The sequence below is a fragment of the Talpa occidentalis genome, unplaced genomic scaffold, assembly GCF_014898055.3.
Source record: "Talpa occidentalis isolate TD23 unplaced genomic scaffold, MPIMG_talOcc4v2.1, whole genome shotgun sequence".
Lineage (NCBI taxonomy): Eukaryota > Metazoa > Chordata > Mammalia > Eulipotyphla > Talpidae > Talpa > Talpa occidentalis.
The window spans coordinates 129,317,661-129,340,600 of NW_026555331.1; the positions used below are offsets into that span (position 1 = coordinate 129,317,661).

At 36.8% G+C, this 22,940-nt stretch overlaps 1 protein-coding gene and 1 long non-coding RNA gene across 6 annotated transcripts in view; one reads left to right on the plus strand and one right to left on the minus strand.

Moving 5' to 3' along the window:
- The window catches only part of TES (testin LIM domain protein), a 108,691-nt gene that overhangs the window by 84,139 nt on the left and 1,612 nt on the right, over nt 1–22,940 (plus strand). For all 4 annotated transcript variants that reach the window (XM_037512024.2, XM_054692578.1, XM_054692577.1 and 1 more), the window contains exons 2-6: nt 362–447; nt 12,012–12,264; nt 13,109–13,444; nt 14,337–14,552; nt 14,931–15,089. In XM_037512024.2, the coding sequence (XP_037367921.1) occupies nt 362–447; nt 12,012–12,264; nt 13,109–13,444; nt 14,337–14,552; nt 14,931–15,089 (1,050 nt within the window). The remainder of the gene's footprint in view (nt 1–361; nt 448–12,011; nt 12,265–13,108; nt 13,445–14,336; nt 14,553–14,930; nt 15,090–22,940) is intronic.
- Nucleotides 13,949–22,940, minus strand: part of LOC119251701 (uncharacterized) — a 310,608-nt gene continuing 301,616 nt past the window's right edge. For both annotated transcript variants that reach the window (XR_005126584.2, XR_008550830.1), the window contains exon 6: nt 13,949–13,992. This is a non-coding gene — a long non-coding RNA (uncharacterized LOC119251701). The remainder of the gene's footprint in view (nt 13,993–22,940) is intronic.

The window sequence follows — 22,940 nt, forward strand, 5'->3', positions numbered from 1 at the left end:
AACTGTTATGCATGAGAATGCTGTGACTGAAGAGACTCATGACTTTTTGTGTCTTGAAATACTTACTATACTCTATACTCTTACTACTTACTATACTATACTCAGAATACAATTAGAATTGTATTCTGATTCTTTTCATGAAAAAAAAAAGCAATAGGAATACAAAGTCATGTATGTACTTGAAGTCACCATATACATACATGGCATCGTCATTGACTAAACAATATGATACTCAAAAGATTTGTTTGAAAGTTATATCAACAGGAATGAGTGTCAAGTGGAATTAAAAGTGCAATTTATTGGATTTTTGAGGTTTAAAAAAAATGTAATAGTAAAGCCATGTTGTTTTTTTCTTTAATAGATGGGCTTAGGTCATGAGCAAGGATTTGGAGCCCCCTGTTTAAAATGCAAAGAAAAATGTGAAGGATTTGAACTGCACTTCTGGAGGTAATGTTTTAAAACTACAGTCATGTTAGAAATTTCTTCTCTTTGGCAGTGTTTCCTCAGACAGTGGAGATTTCTTACAAGTTCTCTGGCATAGCTGCTAAGTTGTAGATATATTGTATTTTTTTCTAAGCAATAATTCCTGGCATTAAACTTGACAGAGCTAACTGGACCATAGTAACTATTTTTACTAGTTACTATTTTTACATAGTAACTATTTTTATTTGATTTATTTGCTGTGTTCCTCAGGTTTACTCTAAGCCTTGAGTACTGAATTTTTCTCTTCTCTGAGTAGCAAGTAAGTTTGTGGTAATCTTCTCTGACTGCTTGTTAATTTAATTATTATTCTTAAAAATTGGTAACTGCATCTTGTCTATATATTTGTGATGACCAATACACATGAAAAATGAATTACATGTTCATGTCCTATTTGTCAGGAAAGGGACCTGAATTTTGGTCTCCTCAAAATTTTCTAGCTGTAAATTTACTACTGGAGTACTTTGAAATACTTGAATTTAAATTGCTGCTGCTATTATTATTATTATCATTACTATTATTAATGCCACTGGCTTGGTTTGATTCAAGTACCTATATGAGAACAAACGTTAGTGGGGCAAGAATGTGAATTTTGTATGTATCTTATTTGCATGTTTTAAGCAATACTGTATATCATATAGCACTGAAATTGGTACTTTAAGACTTTCTATGAAAAACAAAAATGCTATTAGTGGCTCTCAAGACCACAGTGGTTATTCATAAATTATAATCAGCACATTATTTTTAGAAGGAAAAACTATAAATATGATTAACTATGCAATGTTAGGACAGCAGCTATTTGGTTAGAATAAACCTCATATGAGAACCACTTCTGTAGTGTTATGTTTCCATAGAAAACATCCTAGAATAAAAAATTACATTAGCTATTGGGACTATGTACAGTGTAAGTTAAAGGAGAATGTAAACAAATAAAATTTGGGGTATTAGGCTTTTTTGAAATCTTATTTACTTAGTATGTTTTGGAAAACAAAAACAGTTGTTTTAAATAGTGGAGGCAACAGAAACTTTATCCTCCCCAAACATGATAGTACAGTTCTTTTATTTGTAGGCAGGTAAATTTTTTCAGGGAATTTTTAAATTATAAGATAGTAATAGCTCATCTTTTACTACCTTTTCAAGGGACATAGCAATTAAGCAATTTGCTGTCACATTTTTAAAAAGTAAAGTCGCTAGGCACAACATTGTTTTCATGGGTTAGAATATTTCAGCTCTAATGTGTGCACTGTCTAGTGTGCTCACTGAGCTTTTTAGAGAACTGCACTGCCCTCTGCTGGCCATGGCTTTTACTTTACACCCTTAAGAGACTTTCTAATTTGACTGGTATATTTGCCAAAAACTGCTGAGATTTTTAAAGCTCATTCTTAAGTGATAGCATCTTTTCTCTAAAGCAGAAAGTTAGTTTATAGTAATTCTTATTTGATGTATATTATTTCTCTATTAAGATAATTTCTTTGTACTCTGATATTTTCTGATAAATTTGTGTCAGAAGAGAGTAGATCTATGAGGCATGAAAATCACTTTTTTTTTAATTTTAATTTTTCCACACAGCTATTTATTTACCTTGGTATAGTCTAAAAATTTGTTAAAAGTTGTGAAAGACTATGGCTTTGGGACAGTCTTCAGTCTATCTTGGGTTTATTCAGTCCCCAGATGGTATTACTTAGTAGTCTGTCTTCTTCCTGGCATGAGCCCATAGGTATTTATCTCTCGGAGCCCAGAGGTATTTCTCTCTCAGAATTCTTGGTATAATTATTCTTTTTTTTTAAACCTCAACTAGAAAGTTCAAGGACAGATGAGCCTTTGACCTTCAGATGAGCCAGTTTCCAGTACAGTTTGAAGTGAAATATTCTAGGCTGGCTGTCGTAAATGCAACAAAGATTCCAGTTCTGTTCTAGGGCTACAGAACTGCTGTGATTGAGATGAATGTGGGGCCCCAGGACCCTGCCCTCTCAGCTGTTTCCTCCTCCTTGTTCTTGGTGTCCCTTGACTTCTAAAGCCCACAGGGCTTCATGGCACACGTTGTCAAAAAAGAGCTAAGTTATTCTCCACCTTTTACCAGTCTGGTCCTCCATACAACCACAGGAATGGTCTTTTGAAAGTGGATACTATTAAGTAATTTCTTATAGCTTGAGAACCTTCAGTGCTTTCCTACTGAACTTGATCTTTTTGGAAAAACCTTGACCTTTAGTGTTAAACATCATCTTCTGGCCTCAGCTTGCTTTTCTTGCCTAATCTCCTACCTTCCTTCCACGTTCATTGTGCTCCAACTGCCTAAACACATGCTGCTCCTTGAAATGTCTTTGCTCAGTTTATAATGCCACCTTTCACTGCCTCCATAGACCACCAAGTCAATTTAAAGATCACTTTCCCCCTCACACCTTGTACATTTGCAGGAAGTGAGGAAATACATACTTAGATTTCACTCACTTTCTCACTTGGATCTCTTGCCATTGCCCTCTGTTGCTCGGAACAAGATAACCCAATAACTCACTGTTGTAATCCTGTGCGGTCAGCCTCCTAGAGCAGAGCATAAGACAGTGAAGATATAGAATGGATCTGGAGAGTAAATGGAAGAGGTATAGCAGGCATGACTGCCTGTTCAAGATGTGACACAATAGTTGTAAAGCAACTAACAATGAATTCTTATGCTTATGGAAGTATAGGGTGGAACTTGTAACTTAGCTAGCCAAATGACTTGTTTGACCCTGTAAGTTATATATTTTCTATGTCACAAATCAATAAATACTTGCACAAATCAATAAGTTTTCCATTGCTGCATAACAAATTATTGCAAATGTAGCACGTTAACACCACACATGAGTCCTTAAAAAGGAAAGAATTTTCTCTGGGTGTAGAAGTAAAGTAATAGGTATTTGAGGTATAAAAAGAATTCAAAGCAGTTGGTGGCTTTGAAAATGGAGGTGGCCACATGCCAAGGAATATGAGCAGCTTCTAGAAGCTGACAGCAGTCACAGGCTGACAGCCAGCAAGGAAAAAGGGCTACAACCACAAAGAAATGATTTCTAGGAATAAGCCTAGAAGCACGTTGGCACCACACCTATCAATGAACTCAACATACCCTTATTCTTTTTTTTTTTATTTTTAAACAATATTTGCTTCGCCTTACCCCCTCAGATTGAGTCCACATAGAATTCCCTTCCCCAAGGCACCCATGCACCATCACCACAGTCCCCTGTGCTCCTCCCTCCCTCCCTCTGATCCCTCTCCCTCTTCCTGCCCTGCAGTATGTCTCTGATTTATAATTGTCTGTTTTTGCTTTGTTGTGTTTTGTACTGTTATTTTTTTTACACTGATGTCTTATTTGGTTCCCCTATATTCCTCTTATAAGTGAAACCATGCAATATTTTTCTTTTTCCCTTTGGCTTACTTCACTGAGCATAATTCCTTCTAGCTCCAGCCACATTGCTGTGAATGGCATGAGTTTATCTTTTTTGATTGCTGAATAATATTCCATTGTGTATGTATACCACATCTTCTTGATCCAGTCATCTATTTTTGGGCTTTTGGGTTGTTCCTAGGTATTACATATTGTAAATACTGCTGCATTAAACATAGGTGTGCAGGTGTTCTTTTGAATCAGTGTCTTTGTGTCCTTCAGGTAGATCCCCAGTAGTGGAATTGCCAGGTCGTATGGTAGCTCCATTTTTAGTAGAATGAGGAACCTCCAGACATCTTTCCATAGTGGTTGGACTAGTTTGCACTCCCAGCAGCAATGTAGGAGAGTAACATATCCTTATTCTATAGGTCAGGAGTCTGGGTAGGTTTAGTTGGATTTATGTTCAGGATCTCAAATATTTGAAATCCAGGTTTACTCAGACTGGGCTGTAGTCTGTAAACTAGGGAAGAATTTGCTTCTAGGCTCATTCCTAGAAATCATTTCTTTGTGGTTGTAGCCCTTTTTCCTTGCTGGCTGTCAGCCTGTGACTGCTGTCAGCTTCTAGAAGCTGCTCATATTCCTTGGCATGTGGCCACCTCCATTTTCAAAGCCACCAACTGCTTTGAATTCTTTTTATACCTCAAATACCTATTACTTTACTTCTACACCCAGAGAAAAATCTTTCCTTTTTAAGGACTCATACCATTAGATTAGGCACACTTGAATAATCACCCTTTTGCCATATAAGATAACATCATTACCAGGGGGCAAAGGTCATAGGGACCATCTTAAAATTTTGCTTACCAGAATACTTTATGTACTTGATTGTACTTAATCCTTATAATACCTTTTGAGATAAATGGTGGTAGTCCCATTTTATCTATGAGAACTCACAAATTTAGGAAAGTTAAGTAATTTACCAAAGGCACAGCTTAAAGATAGAGTTGAAATTTGAACCCCAAAGTGGCCAGCCTTTTCCTTTCTACAGGACAATACAGAAACTTGAACCCATGTTTACATTAATCACACTGAACCTGGGATTGTACAAGGCTGTCTTCTCTTAAGCGTCACACTTTTATGACATATGTCTGGGGAAATGTGGTCCTCTAAATATGAGCTCTTCCCTTTCCTCAGTTTGCCAATGTCTACAAGGCCAGAGGAAAATAAAAGGTTGAGGATTCCTGATACTTCTCACATAAAAGCGAGTATTTTCTGGGCACACTTTCAAGTAATATTGAGAGACAGTAAATATTTGTGAAATACAAGACAACAAAGCCAAGATTTTAAGGAGTTTATAGCCAATTATTTCACAATGAATGTATGGTAATATTGTTGAAACTATAGATCAATTATCATATAAATAATTGAATTATTCTTTTGTTTCAGCTGTGATAAATCCTAATAAAATTGTCACATTTTATAAGAAAAGGGCTACTTAAAAATAAAGCATATATCTGTTCAGAGAATTTCCAATTGGTTTTAGTTTTGGCTAGCTAGCCAAAAACTAAAAACTTCCTGCCACAAATGGATTAATGCCTGTGTTGAATTTTGTAACCGAGACCCACAGTTAAGTCCATGTATCTTCATCCCTCTTTAAAAAGGGCAGCTTCCCAAGTCTTTTAAGTGCTGATTTTGCATAAAGGGGTGTCAGGACATTGCCTTTAAATCTCTGTGTGTGCTGGCAGCCTGTCAGAGCACTCCAGTGGCTACTACTTGCCATGGAAAATTAATTTTTAGAAATTATACAAATAATATAATTTTTTTCTCTCTCTTTGGGAAGATGAGGAATGGCTTCTAATTGTGGCTTGAAACTGTTTCATGTGTAGTAAATTTTGATACCCTTTTGGATCTAACTTAAAAATCCTGAAGTTATACATTATCGTGTTATACATTATACAGTTTTGATTTTCATGCATAATATCTTTTTGGTTGTTAATTGTGCTAAGCTTTTTGGTACAAAGACCTTTTAGTGCAGAGAACCTTATTTTCCCCATACCTCGAAGCTTCCAGTCTTTTAAATCTTTTTAAAAATATCATTGCATCTTTTTAAAAATATCAAAAACTATTTTAAACTAAATTCTGAATCTCCCTTCCCTCCTTCCCCGCCCCCCCACAAAACTTTTATTAACATGGAGAGTTTGGGGCTGACTATGGAAATTGTGTTTGTGTGTGTGTGCACGCGTGCGCACGTGCACCCAGGAAAACTGCCTTCAAATTTGTGTAGTTCAAGTGAATTTAGTAAAGATTCTAGTCTTTATATATCATCAGAAGTTATTTATGAATCATCAAAAGAAAGGTATTATACATACCTTACTATGCTCAAACATGCCTTGCTTTTATTTTAGGTTGGCATAAAACAAATTTTTAATGCTTTCTTAGGAAGGCTGGAATCTGTGTTATTTTAGACTGAAATTAAATTGGTAATGCCTCTCTCATTCTCATGTCTTCTCTTCGATAATAAAAACAGTATTTCCCCCCCAATTCCTAAACAAAATTTTCTTTTTAATAAAGTTATAGTATATATTCCAAATGACTTGTTTAACTGTGGGCACCTTGGTGTGGTGGGTGTGGTATGTTAACATATATCTGAAGAAGTGGGATTAAAAACATTAAAACAATGTTACCTGTATTTAAAAAAATGTAAAATAAATATTTCTAAAAATAAAAATATCCAATTTTAATATGGGAGATTCAAATATAAAACACTGTGGTCTAAAACCCCAAGAAGAGGATTTAAGGCACATTTTTAAAACTAGATCGAAAGTAAATAGCACAGATTTTCATAACAGATAGCTCTTGGCACCTGGCCTGGATTTTATAGTTTTCATTTTTGCATGAAGGTTTGTAATTGTCACTTTTAATTATAGAAGTGGAACTTCAATGTAAGGAGCTCTTCACATCTGCAAGGGATGTGGTCATTCCAGCTGTTTCAGTGATGACAGCTCTGGTTGAAAGAACCATGCCACCCTTTTGAGTCACATCCTGCCAACTGCAGTTCACTGTGTTAGAACAGATGAGGCTTAAATGTATGTTAGTGATTTTTAAAACCATACTAAATCAATCATAGATTCTCCCTATTTAGAAAACTAATAACTGGACATACTGTTTCATTTTCTCACATCACTGTTGCTATTGGTGTTTTGTTTTAAGCTGATTTTACTTGCTTGCTACAGAAAGGTATTTTGGGTGAGTGAAGGAGTAAGCAGGAAAAAGAGAGTTCATCAGAATGTGAATCTTCCAAGAATTGCCAAAACAAGAAAAAGCATAAAGATGGCTCATGTGTCATTGGGTAATAGACCTTTTTATATTTAACACTTTTGCAGCAAACATAATTTTGTAATCATGTCACATTTGTCTTCGTTCATGTGTTAGAAAGCTCTTACTCTCTTACTATTTGCCTTTCAAATTCTTAAATCTGCTCTTTATTTTGTGGTGTACATGTTGTACTGGATAATAAGCAATCTCAAAGGAAGTCCAGTGTTATCACATATGCTTGTAACATAATTACTTCATTAGTTAGTCACTTTGCTAATTATTAAGATACATGCCTAGTTCACAATAATTTTAGGATCTAGTTATCTATATTAAGATCTCACTTCCCACCTTATCTCTTTCCCCCTCAAGAAGATATGATTTTGAACTTGATCCAAAAACAGTGTGGTGGTTTTTTGATAGTTATTTTGCTTTGTTTTTGCTAACTGAAGAACATGAATAAAGAACAGACTGCAGTGGGACAATATGCTCCATTCCACTAGATGGGAGTATGAGATAACCATCGATGCAAGAGTCTTTTATAGCTGCGCTGCAGTATGCAAACTCTTCAGCAGATTCTTACCAAATATAGATTTCTGACCAGTGTGGGAAGGGGAGGAGTTACCTTCCCACTGATCCTATCTCTGTCTCTCTGTCTCTCTCTTTTTAGAACTGTTCAAGTCAGATATATTTGCAGTTTACATACCTCACCTTAAAAAATTTCAGAACACAAAATCTGTATTTTGTAATTCGTTATTTCACAAAGAAACTCACTTTATAGTTTTAGTTGTTTGGTTTTCACACTTTTTGATTTATATTTATATTAAATTTAAATCCAGAAACCTTATTTAACTCTTATTGACACTGATATATTACATTCTTATTTCATCAGGCATTGTACCTGTAGATAACAGTTTAGTTTCTTCTGTGATGAATCCTTTTAACTTCTATTTCTTTGATTTTCATTACTTCTCTGATTTGTACTCATAGGACAATATGAGTGAAGTGGTGACATCAAGGTTGTTTCTTGCTTCAGATCCTAAAATGAATGCACTAAGTCTAATGTATAAGAAGACTTGTGGATTTTTATTTCCCTTTCAGTTCCTATCTGTAGCTGAAATTACTAACCAAATATAATCAGAAGAGGTATTAAAAAGTATTGTATGATTTTTCTGAATCTAATGAGAAGCAGACATTTAATTTGTTACTTTCTGTTATGGTCTTTATTTTCCTCCCTTACACATTAGGCTTATTCTGTATTTTTCCTAACTTCCCGAATTGAACACTTAGCTTATTTTTACTTTTTCTTCTTTCTAATGTGAGCATTTAAGCTATGAATCTCCTCCTAAGCATTCTTTAGTTAAGCTCCATGAAGTAAGTTTTTTCTTTTTTCTCTAAAATGTTTTTTGTTTTATTTTGTCATTGTTCCTTTTATTTTGTTTTTTAAAGAATATTTCTAGTTGCTTTTTTTGCTGTTGACTTCTAACATATAATTGTGTTCTGTTCAGATAATGTTGTTGATGATGATCATTCCTTGGGCATTTCTTGAGACTTGCATTATGGCATAGTATGTATTCTTTTTTTTTTTGAAGTGTTTCAAATGCTTCAAAAAAAAAAAAAAACACACAGTGTGTGTTCTCCATTGTTTGGGTGTGATATTTCTTATGTGTCTGTTAGACCAAACTTGTTAATTGTATTATTTAAATCTATTTCCAATTCTTTTGTAAATCTCATTTTGATGGGTTTGTTGATATGTTTCAAATTGTCCTTTTATTTTTACTTATATATTTTGAAGTTAGACTATTAGACTGCATTAAGTTTAGAGCTAATACATCATAGTGTTTTTTTAATTTTTGCTGTGACACTAATATTAAGAAAAAAGCATTAAAGTCTGACTTGTGTGATATTAATACAGACCTCTAACTTACATTTTGCTGGAGTTGGCCTGGTTTATCTTTTTTGGATTCTTATACTTTCATCATTTCTATACCTTACATTTTAAGTATCTCTTGTAAATCACATATAGTTTACTTTTGTTGTATTATGTTTGACATCCTCTGACTTTTAATTGGAGAATGAGTCCATCTATTGCTATGTTTATATTATATCAACCATCTTAATTTGTGCTTTCTGTATGTCCCAATTTCCCTTTTTTGCCTTTCTTGCTGCCTTCTCTTTAACTAATTGCATTTTTATATTTTCATTCCATTTTCATTTTAGTAATCTAAAAATTATCTATAGTATGTCTTTCTCTGGTTATCTAGATCTTTTAACCTCCATTCTTAGCAACCTTTATCTTTAATATCTATCTGAACAATGTAAGGATGATAGAATGACTTTTTAAAATACCAGATTTCCCCCTTTGATTTATATGCCATAAGTACCAGGTTTTTTCATTCCAGCTTTTTTTTTTTTTTTAAAGAAATAGTTTACTGGTACAAGTATATAAAAAATTAAAACTCCGTTGCATTCTTGAGGCACCTAGGGGGACACCACCATCACTTTTCCCTTGACAAGTGGGGAAACCCTAAGCACTGACTTACATTTTTGATAACACAAAGTCTCTTTCATTCTTTTTGCTTCTGTCATCTTTCCCTGTTTCTGTGCTAAACTCCTTCCTGAATCCTCACCTTTTCCTTCTACTTTTCCCCTAGGAGGTGAAGGTGATCTGTCACCTCTTTTGTGTATGTATCATTCCTTAATTTCAGAGTTCAGGCTACAGTAACACTAGCCGTGTGCCTTCTGCAGTGCACTTGATACCCTTACTCTATTGCATAAGGCATTTCAAACTTAGCAGTAGTTCAGTTTCAGAGGCTTCTCATTATCTGTTCCTCTTTTTTATTTGCTCTCTCTTTCCTCCTTTGTATTTACTATCTTAATAAATTGCATTCCATCTGCTGACTTACTCATCCCAAAAACCTTGTTTCTTTTGACACACTGAACCTTCCCATCACCCTCATTATCTACCACAGAGTTTTATAAGTTTTACATTCCAAGAGATCATAAATCTTTTTTTTTTTTATAGAGGCATGCTTTTTATTTATGTATTTATTTGTTTGTTTGTTTGTTTCGTTTATACATGCACTGGGTACAGTCAGAAGCGCGGGAGGGCGAGAGAATCCACCAGAGCCAGAGCGGGGAGCAGAGCAGGCAGAAGGACCGAGGTACACTGCTGAGGGGAGCAGCGGGCGGCAGGAGAGGTCCGCATGCCATGTGGGACCCTCCTCCGGTGGCCAGGGAGCAGCCGGGGATCGAACCAGCGCCGCAGAGGCCACAGGCAGCTTCGCAACCCAGCGCTCAACCGCTGCGCCACTGGGGAGGCCCGAGATCATAAATCTTTATTCCAAACTATAACACATCTTACATGGATCATGATAATAACCGTCCAAGATGCAAATTCCATTTCTGAAATAGCCAAAGGTTCCGATACTTAGGACCATGCCATTGCAAATTGGATGCACCATTGACTTGTTATTTGAACAGGTCTCCCTATTTGCAGTTGTGTTTACCCCTAACCTATTGTCAAATGGGAGGTATTACAACATTTTAAAAAAAGTTATAGCCATGATATTCCATAACCTAAAAGACTTCAGTGCGTCCTGATTGATCTTATAATGAAGGAAAAATATCTTAATAACCTATAAATTCCTACATGATCTCATGCCTGCCTCTGACCCTGTCACTGCCTCATCTATCTAAGGGAGCAATCTCTTTCCTAACTGAGGAACACCACAAATACTTGTTCTACCCAAAATGTTGGTTGAAGCCTACTTCTCCTTTCTTTCGCTCTTCCCAAATACACACGCATACCAATTTATGCTTATGTTCTATGCATCCTATCAACATAAATGTTTCTTTTTTATGTAGTAATATTCTTATGGAGTGAGTCCTTTCCTCATCATTTCCAAGACAGAATTTTCCCTTAGTATCCTATACTTTACTTTACTACTACAAATGCAAAGTGTGTGTGTGTGTGTGTGTGTGTGTGTGTTTAACATCTGTTTTCTCACTAGGACATAGTGGTTAAAAAAAAAAAAATCTGTCTTTTTACTAGGACATAATGGCCTACTTTTTTTTAAACATTATGTCCTACTATCTAGTACATAACTTGACACAGTGGCATTGATATAGTACATGCATGCATACATGAGTATGAATGAATATATGGTAGACCAGATTGGGGGAGGGAGTGGTGTTCTTTAACTGTGAGTAACACTGGGGCATAGACAATTATTTGTCTTTTTCTACATAACAGAGCACCTGGTAGGTGGTCACTGTTTGATGAAATAAAAGAAAGGAAGGGAAAGAAAAGAAAAGGGAGAAAGAAAAAGACAGGGAAAGAAATGGGAAAGAAAACAAATAAGCAAATGACTGTGGTTAAACCTAAACCTAGGGTTCTAGTTCTTGATCATAAAAAATCTTATCAACTTCCCTACTTTTTGTTTAAAAAAAAAAAAAAAAAGAATAATGACTTTGAAATGACCTCATGCAATAAAATGTAAAACCTCTTGCTGTGATAAGTTTTGGTGGTAGTGTTGATGAATAGTGTGTGTATTCATTTTGGTGAAAAAAATGAGAAAAGCTAGGTGGGGTTAGTGTCTGACATGTCCTCTTGTGCATGCATTTTTAATCAAAACTTAACTTTTTCAAAATCTCTAAAGCAAAGGTACATTTTTATGCTCCTTTTTGTTAAATTTATGAATATTTAGTGTCATCCCTCCCCACATACACATAAAGGACTTGCTTTTGATACCTTTATATAGACTATGTGTGAAAGTATTTTATAAACTATAAATTTATTAGCATAATTTTTAATGATGGGGTATAATTAATTATTTCTTATTAATCTCCAAAATTTTAGAAAAATATGTCGTAACTGCAAGTGCGGCCAAGAAGAACATGATGTCCTCTTGAGCAATGAGGAGGATCGAAAAGTGGGGAAACTTTTTGAAGACACCAAGTATACCACCTTGATTGCAAAGCTAAAATCAGATGGAATTCCCATGTATAAACGTAATGTTATGATACTGACCAATCCACTGGCTGCCAAGAAGAATGTGTCCATCAACACAGTCACCTATGAATGGGCTCCTCCTGTCCAGAATCAGGCATTGGTAAATAACAAGTGGGATGGGGGTCACTATATTAAAGTTCCTGGATTATTTATTTAGAGGAATTCCTTTAGTGGCCTTATCAACCTTGGGTCAGCTATTTTTCTGGGATTTCCACTGTTTTGACTTTCAGCTCCTATTACATATTTTGAAAGTAAGTTTAGATTCCTCATAGAATTTTTCTGATTACCTTGATATGTTAACCATTTTAAAGGTATATATCTTAATAATTAGATGCAAACATGTTTTGTATAAATCTAGTAACTTTTCTGGCTGTCACAAGATTTCTCTTGAGATGATAAAGGATATCTGCAGAGTATAAGTTGTCATTTTATAGAACTGAAAAAATGTTCAGTACTATTATTTCTTTTACTATGTAAGGTGAAAAAAATAGGATTTTGTATCAAGCTCCTTCTAGTATAAACACCAGATGAGAAAATTGGACATCTTTCAAGGTTAGTTAAATCATTAAAGAGAATCTGTAATGATTGTCATTTTATAATGATGCAAATGCTGCTGATCCATTCCCATCTGCCTACAAATGTGTGTTCTCTTGCGGTTGTACATTTGCATAGTTAGTGCAAGTAAACATTAGTAACTCAAATCTTTCTACAAATGGAAAAAAAAAGTTGATTTCATGGAGGAAAATGTGGGGTTTTTAAAATAAAATTAAGTGTATTTATGTAATATTTTGTAACATCTCAAGCTATTTATATTATGAAGATTGTTACTAAAGGATAAAACTGACTTTTTTCTTTAGTCACTTGCTTTTGATATGTGTTCTACAATATCACCTGTCTGATGGCCAAGGCACCTCCCAATTAACAGTGGTCTCCTTGTGGCTCAGGCCAGGCAGTACATGCAGATGCTGCCCAAGGAGAAGCAGCCAGTGGCGGGCTCGGAGGGAGCACAGTACCGCAAGAAGCAACTGGCAAAGCAGCTCCCTGCACATGACCAGGACCCTTCCAAGTGCCATGAGTTATCTCCCAAAGAGGTGAAAGAGATGGAGCAGTTTGTGAAGAAATATAAGAGCGAGGCTCTGGGTGTAGGAGATGTCAAACTTCCCTATGAGATGTCTGCTCAAGGCCCCAATAAAATGTACATCCCTGGCGGGGATCGAAGCACCACGGCAGCAGTAGGGGCCATGGAGGACAAATCAGCTGAACACAAAAGAACTCAGTATGTAAGTAGAGTGGACCAATTGATGTTTTGACGGCTGTTTCTCTTTCTCTGAACCTTTCTGGAGCAATGCCTGTTTCCAAAAAGGAGCAGGTGAGGGAAATCAATTGAATTAAAATTCAGCTGAGGCATACTTTAGAGAAACCTCTGTCTAAAGCCAAGTTTTCTGATTATCTGTTGCCAAGGATAATTGTGAGGTTTATGTATACACACAGTAGTTGGCATTGGTATCACGCTGGAGCACAACATAGTAATCTAGTCTGTTTCTAAACATAATTTTAGTGTTAATTGTTTATAAATAAGAATAATATATGCTTATGTTTATTTAGTTTTGCTTGTGAAAACATGCCTCAAATTCAGACTTAAATTTATGTGGCTATATAGTCAATCATTAAAAAAGACAAATCTTCTAAAGGTGAAAATTCAATTTTTTTTTTTCATGCCTTCAAGGTAGAAGAAATTTCTGACCAAAAAAATGAACAAAATTAAGAAGTAAACTTACTGTAATATTCCTTCTAGATCTTGTTAGTACACCAACCAGTAAGACTTGTTCTGTTTAAAAAAAAAAATAGGACTTAAAAGCTCAAAGGTAATCATTTTGGGGGGAAAAAAAAACATTAAAATTAAGGTGAAAATTTTATTAGCTTTTTTCCATAAGTAACTTTAATTCAGGGAACAATACTGTATTACATATAGTGGCAAGAATTAGTTTTAAACAACCTGGATAAAGCCAAATGATTCCATTTCACAGAAGTACTAATACCTTGTCTACATGGGCAAATTCCTCATTTCTAGAAATTATTTCTCTTGCAAAATGTTGGTCTAAATTCTCACTCAAATTGGTAATGATGGTCAGTCTTGTGATGACAAGATTGTTGTGTATGGCTTCCTTTTAGTCTTGCTACTGCTGCAAACTGAGTATGAAGGAAGGTGACCCAGCCATATATGCTGAAAGAGCTGGCTACGACAAACTGTGGCACCCGGCTTGTTTCATCTGCAACACTTGCCATGAACTCCTGGTCGACATGATTTATTTCTGGAAAAATGGGAAGCTATACTGTGGCAGACATTACTGTGACAGTGAGAAACCTCGATGTGCTGGCTGTGATGAGGTGTGTTTTCTAAGGGCCACCAGCAGGCAAGCTCCATTTTGTACCCCGATGTGGTCCCCTTAACATTCTAATCAGACCACCCTTAGTGAGAAGGCAAAAAGAATCAATGAAGCATCAGTTGTTTTATTTATATCCAAAGAAGTTGAATGAAAACATTCCATTTCATTCATTCTGTGTTGACTAATGGCATCTAACCATGACAGATGGATTTGGACTAAATTAAATAAAAACCTAACTGCAACCTTTAGCTTAATATTAAACTTTAAACCCAAGAAGGTAGACTGATATTCTTAAAGATCAAAATCCCTCGCTGTCAGAAAAAATTTAGCTTTGTCATTTGTAGCCCCCCAAAATTTCATCTTATTTTTATCTTCCCAGCTGATATTCAGCAATGAGTACACCCAGGCAGAAAACCAGAATTGGCATCTAAAACACTTCTGCTGTTTTGACTGTGACAACATCCTAGCTGGGGAAATATACGTGATGGTCAATGACAAGCCTGTGTGCAAGCCCTGCTACGTGAAGAATCACGCTGTGGTAAGAAGCGCTCTAGGGACACGGGTGCCTCAACTTGCTTTATGACTTGAATTTGTGTGTTAACTTAGGCATCTAACAAATGAGAAACAAAGTATTACTCTTAAATTGGAAATGTGATTCTTACCAAAGGATGTTAAACTCCAGGTGATTCAAAAAATATGTCTGCATTGACTCCAAGCTACCTGCAGATTTCTGGCTGTGCAGCTAACACTATAGATTGAGTACTACTTGATGATCAAATCCACACTAAAACAAAGGTCCTTAAAGGGAATGGAATTAATGTTTTTATTTTCTTTGGATAAATACCTAGATGTGGAATTGCTAGATCATATGATAGATCTGTTTTTAATTTTTTGAGGAACCTGTATAATGTTCTCCACAGATGCTACATCAGTTTGTATTTCTATCAACAATGTACAAGGGTTTCTTTTTCTCCACACCCTTGCCAACACTTATTATTTCTGGTCCTTTTAAAAAGTAGGCCATTCTCACAGATAGGAGGGGATATCTCATTTGTGACTTTGATTTGTATTTCCCTAATAATAACTGATGGCCTTTTTTTTTTTTTTTACTCTAGACAAATCTTTTTTTAAATTATTTATTTATTTAATTTAAATGTTACTTTTATATTCCCCATACAATTACAACCCCCTTATTATTTTGACCCAAGCCCTCCTTTCCCCGTCCCCAACCCCCATAGAGTGTCTCTAGTTCATAGTTGTTTGTTGATTTTGATATTTTCTTTCTTATAGTTATTCTTTTTCCTGGTCCCTTATTTAAGTTTTCTAGATTCCTGCTATGAGTGAGACCATCCGGTATTTTTCTTTTACTTTCTGGCTTACTTTGCTGAGCATGATCCCTTCCAGCTCCATCCATGTTGCTGCAAATTGCATGTGTTTATCTTTTTTGAATGCTGAGTAATATTCCATGGTATATATGTACCACATCTTCTTGATCCAGTCATCTATTTTTGGGCATTTGGGTTGTTTCCAAAGCTTAGCTATTGTAAATAGTGCTGCTATAAACATAGGGGTGCAGGTGCTCTTTGGAATGGATGTTTCTGTGTCCTTTGGGTAAATACCTAGGAGTGGAATTGTTGGATCATATGGAAGCTCTATGTTTAGTAGGTCAAGAAATCTCCACACAGCTCTCCATAGTGGTTGGACCAGTTTGCATTCCCACCAGCAGTGCAGGAGAGTTCCTTTTTCTCCACAACCTCGCCAACATTTGTTGTTGCTAGTTTTTTTAATATGTGCCATTCTCACTGGTGTGAGATGGTATCTCATGGTAGTTTTGATTTGCATTTCCCTGATTACAAGTGACGTTGAACATTTTTTTCATATGCCTGTTGGCCATTTGCATTTCCTCTTCAGAGAAGTTTCTTTTTAGCTCTTCTGCCCATTTTTTGACTGGATTATTTTCTTTGTTTTTGTTGAGTCTCATTAGCTCTTTGTAGATTTTTGTGATTAGTCCTTAATCATTAGTGTTGTGTGCAAAAATGTTCTCCCGGTCAGTGGGGTTTCTCTTTGTTTTTGTATTGTCTCTTTTGCTGTGCAGAAGCTCTTTAATTTGATGTAGTCCCAGCTGTTTATCTTTTTTTTTTTAAAGTTTAATTTATTTTTATATATTTATTTATTTATTTATTTATTTATTTATGTATTGATACAAGCACTGATATTGGTACAGTCAGAAGTGCGGGAGGGTGAGAGAATTCACCAGAGCCAGAGCAGGGAGCAGAGCAGGCAGAAGGACCGAAGTACACTGCTGAGGGGAGCAGCGGGCGGCAGGAGAGGTCTGCGCGCCATGCGGGACCCTCCTCCGGTGGCCGGGGAGCAGCCGGGGATCGAACTGGCGCTGCAGAGGCTGCGGCAGCTTCGCAACCCAGCGCTCAACCGCTGCGCCACCGGGGAGGCCCCCAGCTGTTTATCTTTGCCTTCACTATCACTGCTTTGGGTGATGTGTCTGTAAAGATGTCTTTGATGTGCATATCATGTAGTGTTTTGCCTATATTTCCTTCTATGTATTTTATGGTTTCAGGTCTTATGTCTAGTTCTTTAATCCATTTTGAGGTGGTTTTTGTGCATGGTGTTAGGTAGTAGTCAAGCTTCATTCTTTTGCATGTAGCAACCCAGTTTTCCCAGCACCATTTATTGAACAAACTTTCTTTGCTCCAATGTATATGCTTTGCTCCTTTGTCAAAGATTAGTTGACCATAAATCTGTGGGTTTATTTGTGGATTTTCTATTCGATTCCATTGGTCTGTGTGTCTGTTCTTGTTCCAGAACCATGCAGTTTTGATGATTATGGCTTTGTAGTATAGTTTGAAGTCTGGGAGTGTGATGCCTCCATGCCCTTTTTTTTTTTTTTTTTTTTTTTTCAGGAGAGCCTTGGCTGTTCGGGGTTTTTGGTGATTCCATATGAATTTCATCAATAATTGTTCTATTTCCTTGAAGAATGACATTGAAATTTTGATTGGAATAGCATTGAATCTGTAAATTGCTTTTGGTAGGATGGCCATTTTAATAATGTTTATTCTTCCAATCCATGAGCAGGGGATGTCTTTCCATTTCTTTGTGACTTCTATTTCTTTTAACAGTGTTTTATAGTTTTCTTTGTATAGGTCCTTTACCTCTTTTGTTAGATTTATTCCCAAGTATTTGATTTTTTTGTTTCGATAATAAAAGGGATGTTTTTTTTAATTTCCTCTTCAGATTTATTGTTTGTATATAGGAAGGCTATTGACTTTTGCATGTTGATTTTGTATCCTGCCACTTTACTGAACTGATTAATTAGTTGAATTAGTTTTTCTGTGGAGTTTTTGGGGTTCTCTATGTATATTATCATATCATCTGCAAATAGTGATAGTTTGACTTCTTCTTTTCCTATTTGGATTCCTTGTATGTCTTTCTCTTGTCTTATTGCTCTGGCTAGGACTTCCAGTATTATATTGGAAAGCAGTGGTGAGAGTGGACATCCTTGTCTTGTTCCAGATCTTAATGGGAATGCTTTCAGCTTTTTGCCATTGAGAATGATACTGGCTGTTGGCTTGTCATATATGGCCTTTATGATGTTGAGGTATGTTCCTTGTATCCCAAGAATTTCAAGGGCTTTTATCATGAATGGGTGTTGCACTTTGTTGAAAGCTTTCTCGGCATCTATTGATATTATCATATGGTTTTTATATTTCTTTTTGTTGATGTGTTGGATAATGTTGATTGATTTTCAGATGTTGAACCATCCTTGTGTTCCTGGAATGAATCCTACTTGGTTGTGGTGAATTATCTTATGGATACATTGTTGGATTCTGATAGCTAAAATTTTATTGAGGATTTTTGCATCAGTGTTCATTAGGGAGATTGGCCTGTGGTTTTCTTTTTTTGTGTTGTCCTTGTTCGGTTTTGGAATTAATGTGATGTTGGCTTCATAGAACGTGTTTGGTATTATCCCTTCCTTCTCAATTTTTTGGAAGAGTTTGTGAAGGATAGGCACTAATTCGTTTCTGAACGTTTTTTGGTAGAATTCATTTGTAAATCCATCAGGTCCTGGGCTTTTGTTTTTGGGGAGGTTTTTGATTACCATTTCAATTTTGCTGCTTGTAATTGGTCTGTTTAGGTGTTCTATTTCTTCTTTATCTAGCTTTGGGTGATTGTAGAGTTGTAGGAATTTGTCCATCTCCTCTAGATTGTTGAACTTGTTTCCATATAACTGTTCATAGTGGTTTCTGATTATTGTTTTGATTTCTGCTGTGTCCGTTGTGATTTTTCCTCTTTCATTTATGATCCTGTTTATTTGTGCTTTCTCCCTTTTTTCCTTTGTGAGCCTGGCTAGGGGTTTGTCTATTTCATTGATTTTTTTCGAAGAACCAGCTCTTGGTTTCATTGATTTTTTGGATTGGTTTTTTTACTTTCATTTATTTCTGCTTTGGTTTTTATTATTTCTTTTCTTGTACTGGTTTTGGGTTTTTTTTGTTGTTCTTTTTCTAGATCTTTGAGCTTCAAGATTAGGTTGTTTCTTTGAGTTCTTTCTTGTTTCTTGATGTGTGCCTCTATTGCTATATATTTTCCTCTTATTACTGCTTTTGCTGCATCCCATACATTTGGGAAATTGGTGTCCTCCTTGTCATTCAATTCAAAGAATTTTTTAATTTCTTCTTTGATCTCCTCATTAGTCCAGTGGTCTTCCAGTAGTGTGGTTTTCAATCTCTATGAGGTAGGAGATTTCTTTGCCTTCTTTTTATGGTTTATTTCTAGTTCGATGCCTTCATGGTCAGAAAAGATGGTTGGTATGATATCAGTCTTGGTGTATCTGTTGATGTTTGTCTTGGGTCCCAGTATGTGATCGATCCTGGAGAATGATCCATGTGTGCTTGAGAAAAATGTGTACTCAGATTTTTTTGGGTTTAGTGTTCTATAGATGTCTTTTTAGCCCAAGAGCTCTAGATCCTTATTTAGAGCTTTAGTGTCTTTACTTATTTTTTGTCTGGTTGATCTATCCATTGTTGATAGTGGTGTTTTGAAGTCTCCCACTAAGTATGTGTTTTCTCTGATGTCTGTTTTCAAAGATGATAATAGTTGTCTGATATATTTTGGTACTCCTTCCTTTGGTGAATATATGTTAATGAGTGTTATTTCTTCTTGAAGTATTGTCCCCTTGATCATGATGTAGTGACCATTGGGGTCTCTTTTTACCTTTTTGATTTTGAAAGAAGTACAGCTGTTCCTGCTTTCTTTTTTGGTCCATTTGCTTGTAGGATTGTTTTCCATCCTTTAACTTTGAGTCTATTTTTATCATTTGTAGCTAAATGTGTTTCCTGGACACAGCAAAAGGTTGGGTTTTGTTTCTTAATCCAGCCTGTGACTCTGTGTCTTTTTATTAAAGAGTTTAGTCCATTTACATTTAGAGTTAATATTGATATGTTAGCATTTGTATTTGCCATTGTGTTTGTCTTTCCTTTGATTTTATTTATTCTTTTAATAAATTTTTTTTTTGGCCTTCTTTCTTTGTTATTTGTCCCTCTGAGGTTCTGTCTTTAGGATTCCTTGTAGTACTTTTTGGAGTGGGGGTTTAGTCATAATGAAATTCCAGAGTTTCTGTTTGTTTGGGAATGTCCTTATTCTTTCTTCATAGAGGAAGGAGAGCTTTGAGGGATAGAGTATTCTTGGTTGGCATCTGTTTTCTTGGAGTCTGTTGACTATGTCTCTCCACTCTCTCCTTGCCCGTAGTGTTTATTTGGAGAAGTCTGATGTCAGTCTGATTGGTTTTCCTTTGAATGTTATCTGTTTCTTCCCTCTTGTCAGCTTCATTATTTTTCCCTTGTCTTGGATTCTTAGGAGCTTTACTATTATGTGTCTTGCTGTATTTTTCCTTTCATCATGGAAGTTTGGTGTTCTTCTTGCTTCTTGTTTATCAATTTTCAGCTCCTTTTTCACATTTGGGAAGTTCTCAATTATTTCCTTGAATATTTTCTCTGTTCCTACATCTCTCTCCTCTCCTTTTGGGATTCCTATAACTCTTATATTTCCTTTCCTCATGGAATCATATAGTTCCCGAAGTCTTTCTTCGGTCTTTTTCCTTTGTACTTCTCTTTTCTTTTCTGTTTTGGTTCTTTTTATATCTGTGTCTTCGAGAGTACTTATTCATTCTTCCATTTCATCTATTCTACTTTCATTGCTTTTCCCAGAGTTCTTTAGCGCCTCCATTAATTCTTTGATCTCCTGCATTTCGTTTACTTCCCTCTTTAGGGACTCAATTTCATTCTTCTAAGCGTTGTTTTCCTTAATGACTTCCATCAGTTTTTTCATCATGGCCATTTTAAATTCTTTTTTCTGGAAGGCTCACAAGTTCTTCTAAGTCACTGTAGTTGCAAGCTGGTGCTGGTGGGTGTTTTGTTTTTTTGTTTTTTTGGTTTTTTTTGTGGTGTGTCTTTTTTCTGAAGTGTTGCTACTTTGCTTGTAGTTTCTCTTTTCCCTGCTGCCTCTTTTCTAATTTGCCTTATGCGTTGGGACACTGTGCCACTGGTACTCGCTGGCATCTTTTTGGTGTGTTCTTTCGGGAGTTTCAGAAACTGGCAATCCAAATGAGTCAAAAACTGTTATGCCAGAAGTCTAGTGAGGCAGTGGTACTTTGAATATGTTTGTTAATGGTCACTGTCACAGAATCTCTCCTCCTTCTGTGTTTAGTTAAAAATGTGCGTCTTGAAGTCCCACAGACTTCCCTGGAGGTGGGGCAGCTGGATTGCACTCTGGGCTCCAAATCTCTGGATCCTCCTCTGGGCTCCATCTTCCTGCCAGGTGGGACCGGGCTTGTGGGGGCCTTCAGCTCACCTCTGGCTGTGCAAGGAACCTTCTCCCTCTGGCTCCATGGGGAGCCTTCTGCCAGTTTCAAGCAATCTTTATTGAAGAAAGGTCCCTGTTCTAAAATGGCGCTTTGGAGACAGGCATACTCTTCTGCGTGCCCAGTCTGCTCTGGCCGTGGGTGCCCACTCCCCCTCTGGGCTCGGACTGCTGGTCAGAAGGGGCCTGGCTTGGGCGAACTTCCCAGCTCACCTCTGACTCCTCTGGGAGCCTTCTGCAGGTTTCAAGCAGTCTTTACTGAAGAAAGGTCCTTGTTCTATGGGGTGTTGGTGATTTTTTTCCTGGTCACTAGGTGGCGCCAGAGATCTCTCCTAGTGTCCTTGGGGAGCTGTTTTTTTTTTTTTTTAATCCCATGGGACAGGGGAACAGAGTGGGAGTGGTCGGGAAAGCCTCAACAGCTTTGGGGTGCTGTGTCTGCCTTGTGCCCCACCGTCGTGGGTATCCCAAGCCCCGAATTTCATGCCCTGGGTCTCAGTTCCAAGCCCTCAAGTCCAGGACGCGGGCTGTAGCCCAGTTCAGTGTCTGCAGAAATGGCGCCTTTTGCACCACGCTCCCGTGTCAGGTTGCCTGGTTTCTGATTACTCAGTGAGGGACATTCACCTCAATAAGGGCCCCGCGCGTCTCCCTGCAAGCCTAGGTCGCAGGCATGGGGACCTGGGCAGCCACTATCCGCATTTGCTTTTCAAGTGAGCCGCTTTTCCGCACAAGCTTACCGGCTGGCCCGGGGCTGTGTGCAGGTCTCCGGGAGTCTTTGTTTTTCTCTAATGGCACCTGGAGCCATTCGCTCACCTCTGCGGCGAAGCCTGCAGGGTTCTCCACAGCTCCAGTTCACGGGGTGTGGTGGCTGAAATAGTTCCTTTCCACTCACAGTCCTGCTTGATGCATAGTTTGTTCTTGTTGGTTATTTTCGTTTTTTTGTTTTTTCCTCCTTTCTGTTGGTCGGAGAGTGCCGACTTTGTGGGTGGGGGAGGGTAGCAGGGTTCTGAGCTTTCCTCCCTTCTAGTCCTCCTTTATGGCAACTTTCTTCTTCGGGTAGTTTGCTGGAATTGCCCGTTTATCTTCTGTGTCCCAGTTCTCACTGGGACCTGCTGCTTTTCCTCCCTATTAACTTTTTTTTAATGGGAGCACTTACAGCGTCTCCTCGCCGCCATGTTGATCCGCCCTCTTCTGATGGCCATTTTTTCATGTGACTGCTACCTGTACATCTTCTTTGGTGAAGTGTCTATTTAAGATCTTATGCCCAATTTTTGATTGGGTAGTTTGGTTTTGAGTGCATGATTCTCTACATATCTTAGCTATTAATCTCTTATTGGATGCATAATGTGCAAATACATTCTAGTCAGATATCTTTGTGTTTTAATGACAATAAAACACTTATTTCTGTTGTATTCAGAACACATCTAAACAAGCAGGCATATGGACAGTCTAGTGTCTTGGAGGTCTTACTGGTTCTATTTTTACTGCTATAATAATCATTCATTTTCATTAATGTTCAGAG